We start from the raw sequence: 24,164 nt of genomic DNA, 5'->3' as shown, positions 1-24,164 counted from the left end.
AGTAGCCAAGTCAGATTCCAATTGAACTTTTCAGCAGTTTCTCAATCAGGAAGGGTAGGAGGGTGGCCGAAGGAGGGTCTTGACACGTACCTTGAAGGAGGCAAGGGAGGAAGCAAGGCAAAGAGCCTGCTGAGAGGAGAGAGCAGACAGGTTGATGAGGGGTTAGCAGGTCACTGAGGTAGGACTGTGGAGGGTCTTGAAAGCGAGGCTGTGGACGGTCTTGAAGACGAGGCTTTGGAGGGTCTTGAAAGCTAGGACAAGGATTTTGAATTCTATCCTCTGAGGGATGGCGAGCCAGTGGAGCCGGACGAGGGTGGGGGCGATGGGGTCACAGAGCCTGGTGCTGCAGAGTGCTGGACGATCTGCAGCTTGTGGAGAGAAGAGTTGGGAAGGTTGATAAGCAGGGAGTTGACGTGGTCGAACCTAGATATGATATACACGTGAATGAGAGTTTCAGCAGCCTGCGATGTGAGACAGTGTCAGAACCGGGCGATGTTGTGGAGGTGGGAGAAGGCAGAGCGGGTCATGGCACGGATGTGGGGTAGAACAGATAGTTGTGGGTCAAACAAGACACCAAGGTTCCGGACTGGCTCAGTGAGGTGGAGTGTGCATCCATGGAAAGTGATTCTGTCAGTGCCTGAGGCGTGCAAGCGCTGACAGGAGTCAATCAGGGAGGTCTCCGTCTTGTTGATATGTAACTGTAAAATGTTAGCTCTCATCCAGGACTTGATGTCTGACAGACATTCTGTCAGGACAGCAGTAGTCCTGAAGTCAAGGGTGGAGGCAGAGAGATAGCATTGCATTAAGTGTCAACCGCATATATGTGGAAATTGATCCCATGTCTGCGGATAATGTCACCAAGAAGGAGCATGTATTCCAACAAAACTAAGATTTATATGTCTTTTAGAGGAACAAAAATCCTAGAAGGACTTTTATGAAGTGAATGTTAAGTGGAGTAATTGGGAAGCAGCAGAGTGTTACAAACAACAATGAGATGAGAAGCCAATTAATTGAAATTTGTGGTATGAATTTGTATGAGAAGAGAATACAAACCAGGAGAGGAAAAACTCCTCATTTCTTTTAAATAACTGCAGGGGAGTGGGATGTGCATTTTAAATCGTAAGACATGTCAAACCTAAATTATTGATTCAATCAAAAAATTATAATGATTTGAATACTTATATTTAATATAGAATGTTAATTAGGCAATACTACAGCACATAGTATTGCCTAAGTATTTCCATGGAGCATTGAATCATTGGGAGAAATCCATCTTACAATTTTCAGACCTTCATGTGAAGAAAAGTTGATGCCAGCTGTTATTATTACCTTCTGATTCTAGGTAAATTGTAAGCTTTACTGCATCTTAGCATTACATTTCGGATTGATTCAAATGGATTTGAAATAAAAAAAAATTATTTGTTTGGAAGATTGATTGATTCAGCAGTTCAGCTATTATTTCCTGTGTTTCAGACTTATAGTGGCTATGAACAGTCTATTTTCTGTCGATCGTGTGTGAAGAGACAAAAGGAAATTTGCACTGCACAAGGCTTAGAGTAGTGCAAACTCTTGAGCACTCTAAATTAGAATAGAAAGAAGTGAAGAAAAGGAAAGATGAAAAGCAGAATTTTTGTGTTGTCAATTTTATATGAAGTTGTTATATGGAATGAATAAGGTCTACGTGCACAATTTAAAAACCTGACTGTATCTCATGCTCCTTATTTTTTGATCATTTCTGCTAAGCCACACGTGCAAAGTGCCAGACATACAGGAAGACATTGTGGCCATTTTTGTATTAATAGTTTTATTATAAAGATGCTAAAAATAACTATCATCATCAGGGGAAGGGAATTTGAAAAAAAATACTAACCCCTTTTTTATAACAATATGAAGTAGCCTTCAACTCTTACAATGACTAATGTGTTTACACAGCAGTGCAGGCTGTACATTTCGTTTTTTTCAAAGACCCATGTTCACCAATCCATTCCCCAATCGTCATTTTGTGATAAGTATCACACATTTGACTTGGGCCTTTTCTTTCAATACTTTCCATTACCTTCTTGAATTGGGACACCCTGGACATTTCCAGAATGTGTACTTACCATGCACCAACCCCCAGATCTGTGGTTCCTTCCAGTATGATCATTAGAAATGCTTTATGTCTTTCGTGTTAACAACAACTTTTATAGCCCCCCTCAAGCAGGGCCGTGTCCCAGCTGCTTTATTAAAGATACTGTAACACATAAACAAAACGTATACAATTGAAAGGGTTTGTTTCAATTTTCAAATGCCCTTTGGCTACAATACTGTCTCTCATGCCCAGCCAATATTTGAGGAACTCCAGTTTTAAAGCAATGCATTATCACTGATGCCTGTCATGACTGTACACAGTATGAGAGCTGAATGAGGAAATGAAGTGTTTGTGTTCAAGGAAGATGACTGAATAAATGCAACACCTTTTCTCATTTGGTTCTTATTTCTTTTTCACCATGTAAAGCTGAGTTTACTGGTCTGCACTCTAGTATACAAAGGTGACATCCTATGGTACAATTGGAATATTAAACTTTGAGTCAACTTGAACTTTTCATGAAAAATATGCTCAAATTAGGTCATATGGAAATCGTGTGCATTTGCTGGATGTCACAAAGATTGCTCTCGGCAGTGTCATTTTAAATAAATACTTGCCTTTTCCCATTTATAAAAATATCCAAGTGATCTAATCAGAGGACATGAGTTGGAAGCAGTGGCGTGTGAAAAAATACATGGTTTCTGACGGGAGCTTAATAGGTCAGTGGTGTACATTTCTGTAGATCGTTGCTCTCTGTTTCATGGCCTTTATTTCTTCCCATTAATATTCCCTACACAAGCTGCAGACTATCCAGAACTCTGCAGCTTGTGTCCTCTCCCAAGTAGACTCTGTGAACCTATCACTTTCATCCTCGTTCAATTCCATTGGTTCCCCAACCCCCAGCGGATCCAATTCAAGATCCCCATTCTCACCTTTATATCTTTCCATGTTCTCACCCCACCTGACCTCTGCAAATTCCTTCAACTCTAAAATTGATCTCCTTCAACTCTAAAGTTCAACTTGATCATTCCCTTCGCTCAGCAAGCACTGGCCTGCTTCATGTCTTCCGCCCTATCAGCCCCACCTTCAACGGACAGGCTTCCAGCGTTCTTCCCCCACTCTCCGGAATTCCATCGTGAAGTCCGTCCGACTCTCTCTCACCCTCTCCTCTTTGATCGTGATTTTGGCCATCTTCCCCTCCCCATCTACCTCTGGAAACCACCCCCCCCCCCATTTGGGTAGCCTTACAGCATTGTGAATTGCTTTGATTCAGCCTCCCAACGTGGCCAGCACTATATAAATGTTAATTGTATTGTATATTATGAAATGCAGCATGAATTGGTCAAAAAGTGTAATTCAGGAGAAAGCAGAATACAGAATACGTCTCTTTTTCAATGAGCCATTTACATCATGTGATTCATCTTGTAACATCAATCACAGGCATTATCATCCAGGTATTTCACATTATTATAGAGACAAATAAAATTGAGGAACTGAAATAACAAATCCAGCTGGAGTAAAACATTACACAATACCAAGTATAGAAATCTGGCTGAAGATGGGCAAGATTGATGCCTGAATAATAGAATATATGTTTTTTGGAATGAGACGAGAAAATGGGCAGAAGTAGTCACTATCATGGCACTAGAAAGGGGAGGATCTAAATGGTGTACGCAAGCAGAATTTCTACAGATAGAAATAAGGATCAGAAAATGATGTAAAAGACTGGAAGTATTTTACTGATCTTACTGTGAGGATTTGACATGCAGGTTGTATCATGTAAGAAAAATCAAGTAATCAAAATTGGAGATTCGGACTTAATAAGAGATAGCAGTCAGTAAGAGAAATGGAATGCTTGAATTTATTGCAAGAGGTTTGGAACATGAAAGTACGCAGGTGCTTCTGCATTTGTATAGAGTGCTGCAGAGATTGTTTGCAGTATTGTGTTCATTTTTAGACACCCAATATTGGGAAACATCTTCTAGCCTTCAAGGGAGTCCAATGATGGTTCATTAGATTAATACCTGGTATAAAGGGGTAAGGCAGAGGAAGATGAGGGGGTAATTTGATTGAAGTATTTAAAATGGTGAAAGCAAATGATGGGTTGGATAATGGATGGTGCCTTGGTAGTGAGATCCATTACAAAGGAGGAATAGCCTTAAAATTAGAACAAAAAATAGTCAGTACTGAGGTCAAGAAGCATTTCTATGCATAGAGAGTTGTGAAGATGTAGAATATCTGACCCACCGCGGGGATAAGAGATACTTAATTTAGGAAGTAAGAGAGTATTTTGGAAATAGTGACCACAGTATGATTGGATTCGATATTAGGCCTGAGAATTAAAAAAAACAGCATTACAATCCAATGTCTTGGATTTCAACAAGAATAACTAAGTAACTGAAGAGAAAGTTAACTAAACCAGTGAGGAAGGAATTTTTTTAGTTGGTAAATCCGTTGGTAAAACTGTAATTTGGATTACCAACATGAGTGTATGCCCATGAAAGGCAAGTGGTATTTCTATGGTGAAGCAAACATGGTTGATGAGAATGGTTAGGACTTGCGTAAAGAAAAAGTAGGAACCTTATCTAAGGATAAGGCCAAGACTATGAACTCACTCTGAGGGTGACAGAAGACAACAAAGGAAGCCAGAAAAATGAAGTACAAAAATAATTTAACAAGAGAATTGGCAAAAATGTTATAATAATAATAATCCTTGCATTTGATACAGCATCCTATTATGTCGTTGAGATATCTCAAAGCGCTTCACAGAATATACTGCGAAGTGGTTGACTGCATTTTGTGGGTGAAATCGGCAGTCAGTTGCGCACATCAGTGTCCCACAAACAGTTGTGGATTGAAACTTTTTATAAGTACATTAAAAAGAGAGTTGCAAAGGAGAATGTGGGTGCACTAAAACTGAATTGGGTAGACAGCATTTGCAGATATTGACATGGCAGAACCTCTAAATCAATATTTTGTTTGTCTTCACAGTGGAAATAATGTCACAGCGTGTCATGATCTTGTGCGTTTGTCTGATTTCAGCTTATTGAATGCTCCCTGTATCCTGCTTACTTTCAAAATCGCTACAGCTGTACCCAAGGTCATTCCTCTCAAGCCCACGTGGCATGTGCTTACTTCCCTCAGGTGAAAATGACTGGCTCAAATGGGCCCAGAATGAACAATAGCAAACCGAGTTTCATTTCAGTCTCATACCTAGCAGGCGAAATGATCAATCTCTCACAAATTGCAAGGTTTCCAATTATAATACTTGAATAAATTACTAAAGATAAAATAATATATGTACCGGATAGAACACAAAGGTTTGAGTAAAATAAACCAGTACTTAAAGATAATTTCAGAAATGGGCATTCAGATTTTCTTCTCCCTCCACAAATAAGCAATTAATTTCTAAACAGATTTCACACTTCTCCAGTGCATATTAGCTTTTTGAACTTTAGAGAAGCGTTCAATTTGTGAAGTATTCAATTCACTGAGGTGGACTTCAGCATTTCTCACTTGCTATTGGTTTCTGATCACAGGAAAATACTGTGACTGAACTATTCTCACCACAGTTTGTTGTGAACCTAACTTCAGAGAGCAACCAAACCAATGATGTTTTAAAAATCTATTGAATAAAATAGTGGATGACAATTTTTAAGTTGTCACAAAAGGTTCAAACAGGAAGCTAATCTTAATCTGCCTTGAATACTGCCTTCCTGTAGCAACTTCCAGTATTTCTTATAAACTGCAGCAATAAAGTGTAAGATTGGGTAAAATGTAAACTGTATGTTTAAAGATCAGATTCTCTAAATAATTTCGCCCTGAGTGTTATAATGTGTACAATAGGAAGGCATTGCTGCATTCTTTTCCACTCAAGAAAAGTCCTTCATTGTTATGAATTAAAGGTGAGGAGCAATTTTTTTCAAAGTACAATATAATAAATGGAAGTCTGTCCAGTGCTTGTTCAAATAGTGAAATATTGTAATTCTTGTTTGAAGCTTGTGGCAGACATTATGCGATGTGGGAAAGGGAGCAATGACATGTTTTTTTAAAAGAAAAGTTACGTCTCTAAAATCTATTAGGAGGGGCAGGATATTTTTAAACGTATAGATTGTGCTTTTGTTTTGGATGTTGACATGTTGAGAATTGACTGAGAATTTAATTGATGCAATAAATACTGTATTTAAGCCACAAGTAGCCTTTATTAAAATACCTAAATAAGTGATCACTTTGATAGGAATTTTGAATCATGGATTAGAGATTCATAAACAGGTTAGATTGTATGTCTCATACCTTTCTGCTTTCTCTATTTTAAAGATACTTCTACAACCTTTGTTGTAGAAATAATTCTAATAATCTTGCTTGCATTTTATGTCGCATTTCATGTCAAAAAGGTGTCTCAAAGCACCTCACATGATTTACTTGCAGTGACTGAATTTTGGAATATTTGAGGAACAAAGGTTGTAGAAGTATCGTTAAAATAGAGAAAGCAGAAAGGCTGCAAAGTAGTGAGAGCTTCTCCAGTGCTGCAATTTTCTGCATTTTTCAGCAGTAATTGTATGCTGATGCATTGCATCATCTTCATTCATAATCGGCATTTTGACTTTTGAAAGCACTGTGTTTTAGGATTAAACCTTTAGGGTTTTCCGGTGACAGCCTGACTTAGTTGGTATCACTAATGCTCTATGTTGAAACTTTCAACTCGCTTAATCTATACTGACATTACTGTGGCTTGCTGCATTGTTGGAGGTTGATCGTGGGGCATGGACTTGTGCAACATTGGCTGTCGTGTTCACCTACAAAATAGTCATTCCACTTTACACTATATCCCGTGAAGTGGTTTGAGGCATCCTCCTAATGTGAAAGGCCGTATATAAAATGCATAATGATCATTATTATCAAACAAATTGAAATATACCAGATTATCTAATGAAGCTTCAATTATGCAAGAAAAATATTTAAATGCACAAGAATTGCTCTATTAATATTTACAGAAATTGGCACAGTACTTTGGAAATGTTTTTGTCCATCTTAGGTTTTTATTTCAAACTACATTCTTGGGTTTCACGCCCAATTATACAGATATTTTTATGATGTTTAAAATGTTTTTTCCTCTCAAGCAATTGTCCAATGCAAAGGTTTTTTTTGTTGAGAAAATGAGTTTGACATAGGTTAAGATTGAAATCAAACAGTATTTAGAATATCGTAAATGTTCAACCTTCATTTATACCCAATTATAAGATAAATATTTAGTGTAATGTGCTCTTGCAAAAGTTTGCATTTTTCCAAATAGTATTTATAACATTTTATCTAAAAATTGGGCCATGAAAGTGAGAAGAGTATTTATAATGCATTAACTTTCAGCTAGTATCAACCAAATTTTAATAAGTTATATTCCTGACTTTTTTGTATTTTTAGTGTGGTAGATTGGTTACTATTTAGGGAAATGCGATATGGGCTTCATGCCAAGGGAAATGAAAATGGTTTGAGCTGATCCTATACATGTGGGTATTGGGAATTGTACCAAAGAATTGGAGGACTGTAAATGTAACTATTATTCAAGAACGGAGGAAGGGACAAGCAAGCTACTATAGACCTATGAGCTTAATATCAGCAAATTACTGGAATCTATCATTAGGGACAGAATAAGTAAGCATCCAGATAAATATTCACACGTCAGGGAGAGTCGGCCTAGGTTTGTCAAATGTAGCTCATGTCTCATAAGTTAATAAGTATTATAAGACAATAGATGTCCAAGGTCCTGCCTTCCTGCTCAGGCAGATGTTTAAGGTCTCATGGCACTTTTTGAAAAGAGAAGGGAGTTTCTCTGTGTATCCTGGCCAACAGTCATCCAAATAAAATTGGTCACCCACTCCGTGGCTGTTTGTGGGACATTGCTGTGCTCAACTAACTGCACGTTTGCCCACAAAATACACAGTCAATCCACTTTACAGTAGGTCCTGTGAAGCACTTTAATACATCTCAACTGTGTGACAAGGCACTATATCAAATGCAAGAATTATTATATTAAATTTGCAGATAGTACCATGCTAGGAGAGTGAATTCTGAAGAGGACAGTTGTAGACTGTCCAAGACCTCATCGTCGACAAAAACATCGACATCCTCTTCGACTGTGCCTTCGGTCAACCTGCCCTCCACCCTCCCCGATCCCGACCACCAGCTCAGATCCAAAACACTGATTGTCCAGCGCCTTAGGACATCCATTTGTGGAGTCCTGTAGCTCAGTGGTTAGAGCACTCGCTTTGCAAGCGAGAGACCTGAGTTCAATTCCAGGCAGGGCGAAACCTTGGGCAAGTTTCCTTACTCCACACAGAGCCTAATAATAATCCCTCCAAAACCAAAAACAATAATAAATTGGTCATTTTCAATCTACGACTGTTTGTGGGACATTGCTGTGCACAATTGGCTGCCGCGTTCGCCCACAAATATACAGTCAATTCACTTTACAGTGTGTTCTGTGAAGCGCTTTGGGACGTCCTCCCGACGTGAAAAGCGCTATATCAAATGCAAGGATTATTATTATTATTATTATTATTATCCACCCGACGTGAAAGACGCTATACAAATGTAATTTTGTTGTTGTTGTAGAGACATAGACAAGATTAAGAGTGGCTGCAATTATGGCAGATGGAGTTTAATAAGAATAAGGTTCTGGCAAATGTTCGAAATGGAAAAACACTAGGAAGGGTAAATGATAACAGAGACCTCATTTGAAGTATTATGTTGAGTTTTGGGCTCTCAATGTTAGGAGGGATGTACAGGTACTAGCCTTGGTGGGTATCCAGTGATACTTTACTGGATTAATTCCTGGGCTGAAGGGGTTTAGCTATAATGAGAGGCTGAGTAGACTGTGGTCTGCATTTTGTGTTTATATAGATATACTTTCCTCACCTGCAGCTTCATCTAGGTTTTCCAGGCAGTGTATGATCAATGCAATGGGATTCACGATGGTGCCTGCTGTTCCCAACTTCCCGCAGACCTATTTTACATCAGTTCCTCAGTTGAAAATATTTTTACTTAAAAAGTGAGCTCAAAACTAATGAGCACACAAAAAAAAACTTTTTTAAAAAAAGGACATGCTTAACAGCAGCACAATGATGTGAACCAAACTAAATTCAATTCTGATAAAATAAAAGATTATACAGTGAAATCGGATAACGTGCTACTGATCTGCTAGTCCATTATGTTAAGAGATTACACCACATGGCCAAACATTGATGGATTATGACATGCATTATCATAAAGCACATAATAATCCAATAATAATAATGGGAGAGGGTCAATGTGCTCCAGGGGAAAAAAAAACCTGAAACCTATTTTGCTCGAAGGCTGACACACAATAACAGTTCAATGATCTTGACGCCACTGACTTTAGAATTTACACTGAGGTCAAGGACAGTAATTATCAAAGTTAAGACTGCAGACAGCACTCCTGCCATGCATTTATCAAGTAGAAAGACCTTTGGCTTTGATTCTTATATTGAGGTCTGACATACTGGCTTTATTGCTGTAATTATATTTTTGTGTTTATTAAAAAAAATTTACAGTTTGTCATGTGGAGCTCGCTGTGTGGTTATAGCCTCTAGCACTTTTAAGTGTTTAGATTGTATGAATTTCTGGCATAGTGCAGGATTTAATCTCCCCCCAACTCAGAATTTACTGTTGCTTCCAAAAAGCAGTCTCCGGTGACAGAACACTTCATTTTTGTGCATGATGCAAAACGTATTAAGTTTCTATTTACGAAATAAATTGGCGTTGCTGGAATAATATATTTTCTTTTTTATTTTGTAACTGCAATCTAGTTAAAGCACTGCTTTCTCCATGTGAAATTCAGTGAGGTGACAATGGATTGACCCATGAGAAGCACAACATTGCAGAAGAAATAATTTTCCAGAGGTTTATTTTGTTTTGAATTCAGGAGATGGTACACCTTGTAAAACACACTCGAGGATTTTAAGGGTTTCACATATGTTAATATTGAGCTACTGGATTGAATGTGTACAATAATCAATGGCATAGATGGTGCACAAATAATTAATGGGTTACAGTGAGTTGGTCCTGTCACTGATGCTGAGTTTAACCTTCTGATTCTCTGTAGTCTGTGCTATTCATATTTTGAGTCTTTTTCTTCCCTCTCCTTTCTGAGTTGAGCTGAATAACATGGCATTCAGCTCAACTCAACTGTGCTGGGTCACTCGGTTTAGATATTTCTACTCTGATTATATTATGAAAGATAAAGGCCCCCAGGGGTTATGGGGATATGAGCGAGGCAGTGGGATTGAATAAACAGCTTGCTCTGTGAGCCAGTTCAGACTCGGGGGGGCCAAATGATCCTCTTCTGCACTGTGAATTTCTATGATTTTCTATGATGTTTCAAGTGCTTTAGGGACAATCCACCACGCTTTGGTCTGGAGCAATAGGGGCATATTTCTCGGTTTCCTAATTCTACTTTGTAAGTGGGCTCTAAGAGGGCTGTGAGACCTTCTTCTCCCTGAACAGTTCTCAGACCCCTTACCCTCTGTTGGCTGCCTCATCCGATAAGACAGCTCGGCATGTGACTCCTCAGACAATGATGAAATCATATTTGCACATCAACGAGCCAGCAGCAACTGCCATCAGCCTGCAGTCTGGACAAGGGCAGGGGGGAGAGAAACGTCCTTTTCTTTGACCTGAGCAGAGGCACCTCGGATGAATCCATTCTCACTATCAATAATTGTGGCGGAAGTTTTTTACATGGGGGGCGGGCGGGGGGGAGTAAACACACTTCAGCTCCCTCAACGTTTTCATTGGGGAAGTGCCCCCCGGTTCTACCTCCACAGGTTGGAGGTATTCTCCTTCAGACCAGATGCTCTCCAAAATCTGATAGCCTAACCCCTACCTGCTGCCTGGCTGACATAACTGACTACTTGGATAAAGTGACAAAGGACTCTACTCAGTGTCTACAGCAATGAGAAAATTAACACAGAAAATAAGGGTCCTCCAAATGTTGGTTTTAAAATGGATAATATTGCAAACATTTTCTGAACAAATATCTAAATGTAAAATCTTCTCTCTCGTACCAGCTCTGTATATTCTAGACGTCAGTAGGTATGTAAACATGACACCTCCTGCTCCCATGCTTAAGTGGAGGTGGGGGAGCTGTCATTGTAAATGAGTCGTTTTATAATGTACTTGTTATCTTTTTAAGATGGTTAATGATCAAGAGTGAGACACATTTTATAAACTCCTTTTTCAAAAAAGAACATTAAACAAATGAGCGGAGGTTAACAGGAGTTATTTTACTTTGTACGCAATCGCCATTATAATGCAGGTTCAACCTCATCCAAATACTCTTTATTTGCCTTTGCGGAAATACTGGGATTGTTGAGTTATGGACTAAATTCAGAGCATTTCTGTGAAAACTGGATCCGCGACTAAGAGTGTTTTATTTTTGATCCATATGCTTTAGTGAGAGCATTACTTTTGCCTGTTTTGCCAGATTAAAGCTAGAGTCACTGTGCATATAACCAGATGGGGAGATAAGCCCATCGTTCAAAACATACAAACAAGAGACTCCAATTCATCTTAACTGGATTTGAATGGACTAAGAAGTGCTAACACTTTGATAAATATAGACAAGTAAACGCTTATTGCTGATTGAGTGGAGGAAATAACGTTCACAGTAAAGAAAAACGTACAAAAAGAGGATAAGAGGATGCTCCAGGATAGAGCTTAAGTGCTTTGCTGCTAATGCAGGGAACATTCAGAATGAACTGTTGAAACTGGAGATGTGTGCAACCAGGAAATTTGTTGCATCATGAAAACGTCTGCAGGCAGTTAAGGACAAGAGATAGAGGGGAAAAGGTATCAGATGCTTTGCATATATTGAGCTACTAGTTGGATATAGCTAGTGGCGTGGATACTGGTATGGAATGACATAACTGCTCTGGTAAGACGCATGGAGATAACAGCAGAATAAGAATAGAAACAAGATGGGTAGAAATTAGCAATAAAGACAGATAGAGCGATGCATAGGGAGCAGTTGAGGCAAGTTGGAGCCAATAAGAAATCATGCTGTGATAGACCCAGTTGATACAATGCACTGCCCTTTCACTGCAGGAATGTTGGTTTAAACAAATCCCGAAAGTAATGTGACAAATGTACCTGTTCAAATGCAGGATCTGACATGAACTTAATCTGTGCAGCCTCAACCCATTTCACAATGGGTCCCACAGCACAAAGCTCAAGTCACTTTGGTTCTTTATTGACAATCTTACTCAGCGAGGCTACAAAGATAATTTTTTATTGATGGAATTATGTGGTGAGATTACACAATAAGAGAGTGTTAACTGAGTTTTGGGTTTGAAGCACAATGTTGGGGCAGAGGGACCTTTAATCTGACCTAGTTTGTGCTCCCACTGGCGTTGGGAATATATGGTGCTGATGCTGGGTAGTTGCAAAGGGGAAGAGTTCTGTTCCCCAACACATATGTCTCTCACTGTTACAATATAATTTACATTTATAAAGTGCCTTTCGCGGCAGGCGTACGTCGCAAAGTGCATAACCTAGATGTCTGCACAACCCGAGTCGAGGGTGGGGCGGTGGGGTGGGGGGGGGTAAAGGGGAGAGGTTAGTGCCAAAAGTCTGAAGTCTTAGCATCGCATTGACTTTAGTCGTCTATAAGGCAGAATGGTAGATTCTATAATCGTTTCTGCAATACTCTGGGATGTTCTGTTCTATCGCCTGTTCATCGCATTTCATTCATCACATGTTTCATCCACAAAATAAACAGTCAATTCACTTTACAGTATATTCTATGAAGCACTTTAAGATGTCTCAATGATGTGATAAGATGTTATATCAAATGCAAGGATTATTATTATTCTCACTCTTTACTGTCAGCTAAACATATTTCTTAATTGTAGCTCTCTCAACCCGTCTCAGACAAAAGCATTGTGTTTATTTGGGGAATACAACAAAAAAGTCTTATTTCTTCCCCCTTCCAAATCAGGCAAATCGAAGGAAAAGTGGTTGAAATCTCCAGACTTCAAGAAATTTTTACTGAGAAGGTGCTGCAACAGGTGAGTTTGAGTTTTATAATGTTATGTAAGTAGGTAAGCATTTCCATTTTTATTTTGCACAATGGAACTGAATCGATCAATTGGACCACCCCAGTGAGAATGAAACTGTTCCATTTATCATTCTGTTTTATGCTCATCAGAACAGATTTAACTGGGCCCCTTTTAACAGATATCCGCTTTATACCTTAGTGAAATCATGCTGGGTTTACACTATGGGCCGCCAGCCAAAGCACTCCTGCTGTCACAAGTCGAGCTGAAGAGGAAACATACAAAGCTGTGTGTATGCTTATGGCATACATAGCAAGTTCAAATACAAACCTGGAAAACACTAGGAGCTTTAAACACAAAGGCTGGGCTGGACAATGAGTGACCTTTAACTGTCAGCACCAGCTTTTAAACATAGCTTATTATACACAGGCAGCGCAATATAAAACCCAGCACCAGAGACGAACTCTGCCAAACTCTACATGTAAATAATAGCAGAATTTNACCTTTTAAAAAGAGTGCATTGTTCCATCACACATGTATTTCCAGGATGTGTGCAGGTGTCCCACAAGACTGGGGCACTAGAAATATTTAACTTTTCCATCAAAATGCATAACATGCTGAGGAATAAGGAATTGTGAGCAGTGCTGCCATCCAGGGATGTTAGTCTAATGCCCAGTACTGACGGAGTGTAAAGTAGGACCGATCTGCTTCTCTGGGATTGAGTGGCTTTTGATAGACTCTCATGACAATAAGCTGCTTCCCTTTGAAAACAATGGGAGCATGTGAGATGCACACAGATTGCCCCTCTGATCAATCTTATTGGAGCGGCTGAGGAAGGAAGATCTGAAATGGTTGGTCCCTGTGAGATTTAAAATAAATCTGTGCCATATGTCTTTATTTCATTCTAGGCAATGTAGTCGTATTGTCTTAGATGGTAATATCTGGAGAGCAGTTTGAATAGAAAGTACTCCCTTAGGCGTATCTTCCCTCTTAAATTTATTTTGATTTAAAATGCTGCTTCAGCCAACTTGACAATAAAATACTAATAGATCATTTTAGAGATGCTGGAATGGAATGATCTTTGAAAATGCTTACGTTTGATTTTTAAAGTCCTTGCAATTCATTAACTAAGTTTTGTTCTTGAGAATGCCCCTGATTTACATGATATTCCTGGTTTAATTTGAAAAAATGGCTGGTATAGACATTAATGTGTATTAAGTGATGGAAGCCAATTTGTATGTTCCACCCTGTTTAGGCACACATGTTTCTCCAGTGAGGTTGTATTTCATAGCAGATGGCTAGCCATTAATATGTTCTGTTTGTTACATGCCTGCAGCTTGATTTATTTTGTTTACTTGTAGCTGTGACATTACATAAATAATATCACTAACATGGGAACTGTGACTCATCTTGTCATTCATAAACATGCAAATTCTGATTTCTTTATTGGCAGGAAAAAGACATTGACAATATTCACCAATTGGTTGTGGGTACAACCGAGAATGTCAAAGAAGGGAATGAAGACATTAGAGAGGTAAGTGGGGGGTGGGATGGGAATATGGTAAGTGTTTGTGCAGAAGCATATTCAGCCTGTTCTGCTACTTTATTAGATCATGCCATATATTTTTATCCTATTTCCCTGACAATTTTTCAAACGCTTAAATATCTTGCATTCCAAGTATCCATCTCCCTTTTTAACATCCCAATCGATAGTGTATCTCTAGGTTCTGAGACGGTGTTTCACATTTTCCCAGTCCTCCGTATGAGGAAATGTTTCTGATTTCAGTTTTAACTGGTTTAGCTCTAATTCTGAGATAATGTCACCTTGTTTTGCATCCCTATAACAGAGGGAGGAGTTTCCCCTATCCAGCTTGTTAATTTCCAACATTATTTTAAAGCCTCCAAACAGATCACTACTTAACCCCCTTCAACTCTCTAGGGAATATAACCCATATTTACACAGCCACTGTTTACAACAGTCTATACCAATTAATGAAATTCAACTAGGTTGGATTTAACCCTGAAAAATCAGATCTATAGCTTTTTTTCTCTTTAATCAACGACAAATTACTTCTATCAGCACCCACTTTACTCACATCTGAATGGTACCAAGCAGTGCACCCAAACTTCTCAGTAGTGCCAGAGAGAAACCAGAATTTCTCTCTGGCAGTATTGAGAAAAGGCAGTGTCTACATTGCCTTTTCTCAATACTGTTGTGGTTCTGCACATGACCTTCTTGATGAGGAAAGAAAAGATACTTAGAATTTATTGACAAAACCTGTAAATTAAATGATTTATTAAAATGTACAGTACAGCCCTGCTATAACGCATTTCTTTCTGGTGTGAATTTGGTTCTAACGGTGTTGAACTGTGGGCCCCGCTCACTGCTCACCAGTATACAGGTCAGATAGTGGCCTCCCATCTCTGATTGGCTTTTAATAACTTTTGCACTAAAATAGCCCACTTTTTGGTCATTAGGTCACCTCTGACATCACTTCCTAATATGTGCAAAGCAGAAAGATGTTGGTGGGTGATCCAACCATTTTAACTTACTGCACTTAAAAAAGCGACTTCCAAGTTATCAGGTCCCTGCTGACGTTGTTTCCTGTTTTATGCACGTACAGCAACACGTTAATGGTGACATGATGTCCTGAAAGTTGCGTTTTTTTTAACACAGGGACCGGCTGACATGCAGGGAGCACAAATGCCCTTTGAACATGTGCATCAAACCAGTTTGTTGTATCTTACCATAGCACAGATTTGGATGTTATGGATCCCAAGCACTGCTTTGTAAATTAAAAGAAAATGGTCCTGAACTTATGTTTCTCAGACAGTTATGATAGTGACTAAAATATATTTATCTACTGGGGTAGGTTACAGTATCAGTTCTCACCTGAAATTCAACACAAGGTATCAATATTGTCAGAGATACCTAAAAATTCTATTTTAGTGTGTTGGCGATTTCCATTTCAGTGCCTTACCAGTTGTATCATGAAAAGAGGCTCAGATGGAAGAAGCCCTTCATCAGCCCATTTTACCTCATCCTCCAGAATACCCACCCTACCGTCCTCCCATTGAAATAGTGCACTTGTAATAACGCTGATGCTGACAGTTAATACCGTGTTCACACAGCATCAGACGAACACACCACTATGTTGCAAGGCCAGCAAAATAAGCCACATCTTTTATTGTTCCAATGCTTAAAACAACAGTTCTTAGAATTGTTCACATGTGATGGTAATAGCCGTTGAGTTGTCACTTATTCCACCTACAAAAGAACATAAGAAATGCTAAACGAAGAAAGACCAGTGTCCATCTAGTTTGCCTTCCTGTGAACATCTGTGACCAGGGTTCTCTCTGCCTCCTTGTCCTCCTCGACCTCTCTGCTGCTTAGACACTGTCGACCAATCTATTCTCCTACACCATCACTCCTCTCAGCTCAACCTTTGCAGACCTGGCCTTGCCTGATTCAAATCCTACCGCTCCCACCGTCTCCACTATTGGGACATCCTCCCAATGTGAAAGGCACTACACAAATGTAATTTTATTTTATTGTTGTTAAATGTTGACTGCATTTGTAGGTGAACCCAGCCACCAATTTGCACACAGCAACATCCCACAAACAGACAGGAGGTGAGAGATGAATTCATTGGGGGGATTGTTTGCCAAGACATCGGGAGAAACTCCCTTTTCTTGTTCAGTAGTGCCATTTAATCTTTAACGTCCACTTGAACAGGCAGACAGAACCTTGGTTTAACATTGCATCCTGTGACAATGCAGAACACAGGCAGGTCAGGGCGAAACCTTGGGCAAGTTTCCTTACTCCACACAGAGCCTAATAATAATCCCTCCAAAACCAAAAACAATAATAAATTGGTCATTTTCAATCCACGACTGTTTGTGGGACATTGCTGTGCGCAATTGGCTGCCGCGTTCGCCCACAAATATATAGTCAATTCACTTTACAGTGTGTTTTGTGAAGTGCTTTGGGATGTCCTCCAGACGTGAAAAGCGCAATGCAAGGATTATTATTATTATTATTATAACACCCCCAGCACTGCATTGGAGTGAGCCTAGACTATTACTGAAGCTTTTATTAATGGACTCATTCTGTGACAGTTCGTTCGACTCAATCTTCACTAATAGAATAATAAAACACAACAACAAAATTACATTAGTATAGCACCTTTTACATCGGGAGGATGTCCCAAGGCGCTGGACAATCAGTATTTTAAACCTGAGCTGGGGGGTCGGGATCGGGGAGGGTGGAGGGCAAGGAGGGAAGGAGGCTGAATGAAAGCACGGTGGAAGAGGAGGGTCTTCAGATGGGTCATGAAGGAGGCAAGGGAGGGGGCGAGGCGGAGGGACTGTGGGATGGAGTTTCAGAGGGTTGGGGCAGAGTGGCTGAAGGCTCGTCTGCCAATGGTGGGATTGGCGAGACGGGGGACATGAAACAGGCTAAAGCCCGCTGAGCGGAGGGAGCGGGCAGGTTGGTAGGTTGCTAGAAGGTCACAGAGGTAGGGGGGAGTGAGGCCATGGAGGGCTTTGAAGGTGTGGACCAGGATCTTGAACTATATCCTCTGTGCGATGGGAAACCAGTGGAGTCAGGCGAGGATGGGGATGATAGAGTCACGGAGCCTAGTGTGGATGCATGCTGCAGTGTTCTGGATGATCTGCAGCCTACGAAAGGAGGAGTTGGTGAGGCTGACAAGCAAGGGGTTTGCAAAGTCAAGCCTGAAAGTTATGAAAGCGTGTATGAGGGTTTCGGTGGCCTGCACTATGAGACAATGGCGGAGCCAGGCAATGTTGTGGAGGTGGGGGAAGGCAGAGTGGGTGATGGCACGGATGTGGGGTAGAAAGGATAGTTGAGGGTAATTGACCTCTATACGGCATAAGAACATAAGAAATGCTAGACAAAAAAAGATCAAGTTCTCTCTAGTTCGCCTTCCACCTTCCTAGAGGTCGCATACACAATGTCCCAAACTACCTATGTGCTATAACCTATAATGTTATTTCCTAAATGAAAACTATCTAATCTGTGTTTGAAAAGAGACATGGATCAACTTTGCCTCTGTCATTGTTAAAGATTTCTCAACTTTTATGCGCGTAATCCTATGTGTCTCGTTAAGACAAGAAACTGAGCACCAAATTAAACCCTCTTGCTTCTATCCACTATTAATTCCTTGATTAACCTTTCCTTCTGACCCGTGCGGGCAAATCAGCGCAGTGTTTGTTCCATTTTATGGGAACAATAACTTTGTCGAGCATCCTGTAGTCCTAATCTCTGGAGAAAATCATGAAGGTCAGCCAATCTAGCACTCTGTCCTTGAGGACGTTGAAACATATTATTTATGTTGGCAATCTGATGTCAGAACAGAGCCAGCATCTGCCGAAATCCAGCGTGAACTCACTGAACACCAGGCTCGAAGTCAGCCCTGGCATAAAGCAAATCCACCGCTGGGGTCTGTTTCACATCGTAATCAATTCAGATGCAGTTCAATGTGGCCCATCATTACCAAATATCTTTTCTGATAACTGTCTTATTTAGAATACACCACAAAGACAAAAGCCACCAGCCAGTCTTGTCTGTTTTTAAATGCACAGGAGCGACATCTTCCACTCACAGCTGTACAGTTTATGTAACCCTCTGTTGTGTGAAAAACAAGACAAAAATTCAATAGAACAAACTACGGTATTTTTAATTGATTTCTTTTGTTTTCTTTGACTCCTTACTCAGCTTTTTTTTCCTGGAGTATAATAACGAGATTTCGCTCATCAGACCCATTCTTTCCAAACAGCCATGCAGTTTGCTGGAGCGAGTCCACCAAACTGAATTAATCTCCTGACAGAAATCAAAATCACTGATAAAAGAAGTTAAACCTCACTGACCACACAGTGCAAGTAACGCTGCTGAACTCCATGCCATCAATCTGACATTAGACCCTGTACGCAGGAGAGTGCATATTGGCACAGGATATGTGTACACAATGAAGGTTTTTTTTTAGTAAACAGGGTAAAGGATCTGTTTCTGATTGATTACCATTAGCTGAAAGCCTAGTCTGTGTGAAGCTTAATAACAGCAGCGTGATCCAATTAACTTTGTATTGATTGCTGGTCGGTGTGCAGTTTGTAGGGTTCTCCAGAAAAGACGATGTACTGGAAAGAGTTGAGAGAAGAGCAATAGAATAATTCTAGGCCATGGGGCTCTAAGTGACAAGAATGTACTCACAGAGCTACCTTGTTTTTATCGGAAGGAAGTAGCGTGGATGTGTTTTCAGTTTCATAAATAATGTATTTAAGCTGGATAATGAGTGTGAATGCTGGTACAGTATAACCTTAAAGCATACAAACTTTTCACTGAACAAAAAAACTTGAGTAGCCGGTTCTTCAAAGGAACTGTGGAAGAACGGCTGTCAATTTAAGACTGAAATGAAATTTTTTCCAAAATTCTGAGCGATCTTAAATTTTAAAGGCAATGGGCTATGAAATGTCTCAAGCCTCTGGCTGAACAGTCCTTCACCTCCTGAGAAAGTTTTGAAATAATCGTTCAATCATGTTTCCTGCACAATTCCTTCCTGGGATTCTGTCCCACATAAATGTTGAACAGCAAAGGTTTGAACTATAACAAGATAGAGTCATTAGATACATTTCCACTATTTCTATTGAGAATATTTGAACAAATACTTGACATGTAAGCATCTTGGAAAAAAACAGCATGTGTGATAAATCAGACTGATTTGTGTTTTACTTCATTCGTCCAACAGGCAATCAAAAATAATGCTGGATTTCGAGTGTGGATCCTATTCTTCTTGGTTATGTGTTCATTTTCTCTGCTTTTCCTGGACTGGTATGACAGTTAAGAGATGGAGCTGGCCAAGGGCTTTTATTGTGTCATATTCAATATGACCTGACAGGACTTTCATTGATGTTCATAATCTACAACTAGAGCACAGAAGAAGACTGACTTACACGATAAATAAAACCTAAAATCATCACTTGAAACACATAGTGGCACAGTTCAACAATATTATGTATTACAGTAATATTTTTGTTTGTGAGCTTGTCTTCGTAAAAAAAAATCTTAAGCTGACTTGGTTTAAATAATGCATTATTTTAAATACGAAAACTGTGTTGTATACTTGTTCTTCTCAGTGAGTCACATCAGCTCCTGATACAAATCTTTGTGTCCTGATGCCCAATAATGTTCATAGTCCGAAGAGCCTTTTTTTAAAAAAAATGCACAGAAACAGAAAATGTACATTTGTAATGCACACAATTGTTGACTTCCACATGGCTGTTTTCAATGTTGTTACTCTTAGTCCAAGGAATACAAAGAGTTCAATGCAGTGCATCTTACTGCTTGAATCAGAGAAATCAACAGTAAATCAAAATGTTGTTTAATACGTAAGAAAACTGTTATTTGAAATTGCTAATAAAACCTGCCAAGCTGCTGATTGATCTGTCTCTTTGTTCTGAGCAGGAGTGGACTGAAAGTTCACTATAAAGGAGAAAGAGCCACTGTGTTTGGATGTCATAACAATATAATTACATTGACACCTATTATTACAATTTCCGAAAACAACAGCAAATGACACTTATATAGCGCCTTTCACATCAGGACATCACAAGGCTTTGGAAAGTCAAGGATTTGCACCCGAGCTGGTGGTTGGGATCAGGAGGGGTGGAGGGCAGGGATGGTGGGGGTAGGAGGGTGACCAATGGCGTGATTGAGGAGCAACTTGAGATGGATCTTCAAGGAGGCAAGGGAGCGAACAAGGTGAAGGGATGTGGGTTGGAGTTCCAAAGGATGGGAAGAGAGACTCTGAAGGCCCGACCCCCGATGATGGTGCGGGCCAGGAACATGGAGCAGGCCGGAGCCCAATGACCAGGAGGGAGCTGACAAGTCTGTATGAAGTTAGCAAGTCACAGAGGTAGGAAGAAGCAAGGCCATGTAGGGCTTTGAAGGCGAGGACAAGGATTTTAAATCTACCTCTGGGATGGGGGAGATAGTGGATGGTGGGGAACGAGGATGATGAGGACAGGTTCACAGTTTAGATGTAGCTGTGCCTGCTTTTAAACACATACACACAGCATAAAGATTCTTATTTTTCAACTTTATTTGTTTTGTATAGTGAATATCAGTTATAACTTCATTGCTTCATTTTACATCCAACACAAGTATAATTCTGCCCAGATGTATAAAACACATGGAGTTCTGTAAAAACAGGACTTAAATAACACTGTAGACACTATATGACAAGTATGGCACACATTTTACAAAGCATGATGTTTTGGCACTCATTTTAATTTGTCATGTGTCTGCATATCTCCCCCCTCCGTTTCACTTAATATTTTCCCTACAATATCCCACAGGATTCTGTAGAAACCAGTCTTGAATAGTCCACGCCTGGCAGTTTGTTTTGATTTTGGCATCTTTTCATTCTAAGGGCAAAACATATCACATCACTTCTATCAATGATAGAAGGTAGTTACCAGGTAGAGGTAAAATAACTTATTTTCTTTAAGAAAGTGTCTCTTTCCTCCTTGGGGGAGGACATGGCATGCCAAATAGATATTACTTCAATCTGAGCTGTATTGCAGACATTGTAAGATTGTACTAAGAAAAGTGTACTTTAAAAGCATGCCAATTATGGCACACGTGGAAATATTTCTAGTATTTGTTATGTGCACTGATATTGCAGCTGGAAAATGAATCATCTTTATATTTTTTGTCCAGAGACAGCTATGTGCTTCACACAGCAGCAGGAAGTTGGAATTTCTTTACATTTTTGACTATTTGAAATGATTTGTGTGCATACCATGCCTGTGCATTTGTACTTCCTTTTTTCCTACCCAGTCTAAATTAGGTCTCTTATATAAATGCAGCTATGTCTAGGTAAGTTGGGCCACTCTCTGCGTACAGAGATCAAATTCATTCAGATTCCGAATAGCCACTGCACAGCAATAACTTTCCGAATTGGAGAAGCAATTAGCATTAATGTACAGTTTTGAATCAACAACAACAAAATTACATTTGTATAGCGCCTTTCACGTCGGGAGGCCGTCCCAAGGCGCTGAACAGTCAGAGTTTCGGACCCGAGCTGTGGGTCGAGATTGGGGAGGGTGGAGGGTAGGTGGGGAAGGAGAGTGATAGAAAGCACGGTCGAAGAGGAGGGTCTTGAGATGGGTCTTGAAGGAGGCAAGGACGGAGGGACTGTGGGATGGAGTTCCAGAGGGTGGGGGCAGAGTGGCAGAAGGCCTGCCAATCATTCGCTTCTTTAACTTAAATTAACCTTGTGTTTTTTGTCAAATGGTGGGGTTGGGAGAAAGTAAATCTGAAAGAAGTTCCCACTGACCGCAGGTAATCTTGCTGCAATGTGATCTTACTGTAGAATGACAGGTTGCTTGGGAAAAGCAAACACAACATGACTTTATCATGGCTACTCTAATCCTAACCTTAATGTGGATACTGGGAACACTTGGCATTGACAAACTCTCCTGGTGATACGTGACATTGCAGTTAAGCCACAGTTCAAGTCCACTGGTGGAGTAGTCTTGTACTTTTAAGGTGATAATGGATAACTGATGTGACCTAGTTGCCAAGTTTGCCACTCAGTACGGTCTTTATGCCCATATCAAATAGTCATTTCACTTAAATGTAAAGTTCAAATCAGCACCACTGCATCAGGCAGAATGGAGCCTTTGATTTCTTAAGTAGAGTGGACTTTAAAATGGTTTATTTTATAAAATCTCTTACTGCCTTCATGCTCTAAGAAAAACGAGTTGCACATTGATTTGACACAATTAAAACCAGAGTAGCGTATTTCAATCTATTTGCTGATTGTTAGAAGCCATATATAAAGTACACAGAAACTAGTTATTCTACACAATTAACATACCATATGAGCAAAGTGTCCCTTGCTCACTGCCCAGGTTTTTTGGTGATGAAATTGCCCATTTTTTGTTGAAAACCAGCATTAGTGTGTTTAATTGCATTCTCAAATAACCCAGCCAGGAAATGTGGGTGTGTGGAGCAGGTGTGTGGGGGTGCTTTTGTTGTAAAGACTTTATTTTCACATCCACATCCTGAGATAATAAAAGTACAGCAATTCTAGTTGAAAGTACTAATAAAATGAAACAAGCATGCCACCTAGCAAAGGATTTCATTAAACACTTACAAATAACATGAGCAGAATGAAGAGGACTAAAAGGAAAACAAGATGTATCAAATTAACAGGTTCTCTCCCATTACTTACTATATCTCAGTGCCTCAAACATGAAGCAGCTAGACTTGGTTCCTGTGCTGGTTGCTGCTAGGAACCGAGTGGAGGATCACTGAACCTCACTCCGCTGCTTTGTCAGCAGTTTCGCTCTCCCGCTCCAACACCTTCTCTTCGGAGAGCGCAGCCAGCCAGGGTGACACTGAGCGGGTGATGGTCTGTTTGGCCAAGTTGTAGTGGTTAATGACAGTGTAAAATCTTCCCCGAGAAGCGGAATCCTGCTCAGAATAGTAGGTCTCCAATCCAGCTGGAATGCAGCGGTTATGCTGAAGAGAAACACACACAGTGAACAGAAGTGAAAGACCTCTCACCCATAAATAACAATAATAATCCTTGCATTTTAATATAGGTGCTTTATTCATGTTGCTGAAATGTCTCAAAGCACTTGACAGGATTTACTGGAGAGTGCAGTGACTATCTGCAGACGAACGGAATTACTAAGAATGAAACTGATAGCAAAAGATCCTAATGAATTGCCTTTGTACATCACATCACATTATCATGTTGCAAATACATGTTGATAATCCTATTATAAGACACACTCTTAAAAGGCTGATTTGGTTATACGTTGTGTTCTGTTGGCTTCAGCTTGTGGCACAGTGAAGGAAATGATATCAGTGGTGCGTACCTCCCCAGAAAGTGATGTCCCCAGCAAGCCAGCTTTTTATCTACACTTCATTATAACATGGGGTCTGAGATATTGGACCCAGGGGACCACATTATGAAGCGGTTGTTCTATGTAATACT

The 24,164-nt window shown here is 39.9% G+C and overlaps 2 protein-coding genes across 4 annotated transcripts in view; one reads left to right on the top strand and one right to left on the bottom strand.

Moving 5' to 3' along the window:
* stx18 (syntaxin 18) overlaps positions 1-20,591 on the top strand; it is a 104,577-nt gene extending 83,986 nt beyond the window's left edge. For both annotated transcript variants that reach the window (XM_007897319.2, XM_007897317.2), the window contains exons 9-11: positions 13,080-13,149; positions 14,591-14,671; positions 19,902-20,591. In XM_007897319.2, coding sequence (XP_007895510.1) covers positions 13,080-13,149; positions 14,591-14,671; positions 19,902-19,997 — 247 coding nt within the window. In that variant the 3' untranslated portion in view covers positions 19,998-20,591. The remainder of the gene's footprint in view (positions 1-13,079; positions 13,150-14,590; positions 14,672-19,901) is intronic.
* A 1,759-nt stretch (positions 20,592-22,350) lies between these two features.
* nsg1 (neuronal vesicle trafficking associated 1) overlaps positions 22,351-24,164 on the bottom strand; it is a 40,046-nt gene continuing 38,232 nt past the window's right edge. For both annotated transcript variants that reach the window (XM_042342742.1, XM_007897320.2), the window contains one exon: positions 22,351-23,683. In XM_042342742.1, coding sequence (XP_042198676.1) covers positions 23,480-23,683 — 204 coding nt within the window. In that variant the 3' untranslated portion in view covers positions 22,351-23,479. The remainder of the gene's footprint in view (positions 23,684-24,164) is intronic.

This window comes from Callorhinchus milii, unplaced genomic scaffold, assembly GCF_018977255.1.
Source record: "Callorhinchus milii isolate IMCB2004 unplaced genomic scaffold, IMCB_Cmil_1.0 Scaffold1, whole genome shotgun sequence".
In the NCBI taxonomy this organism is placed as follows: Eukaryota; Metazoa; Chordata; class Chondrichthyes; order Chimaeriformes; family Callorhinchidae; genus Callorhinchus; species Callorhinchus milii.
This window is presented reverse-complemented; position numbering and strand designations above follow the sequence as displayed.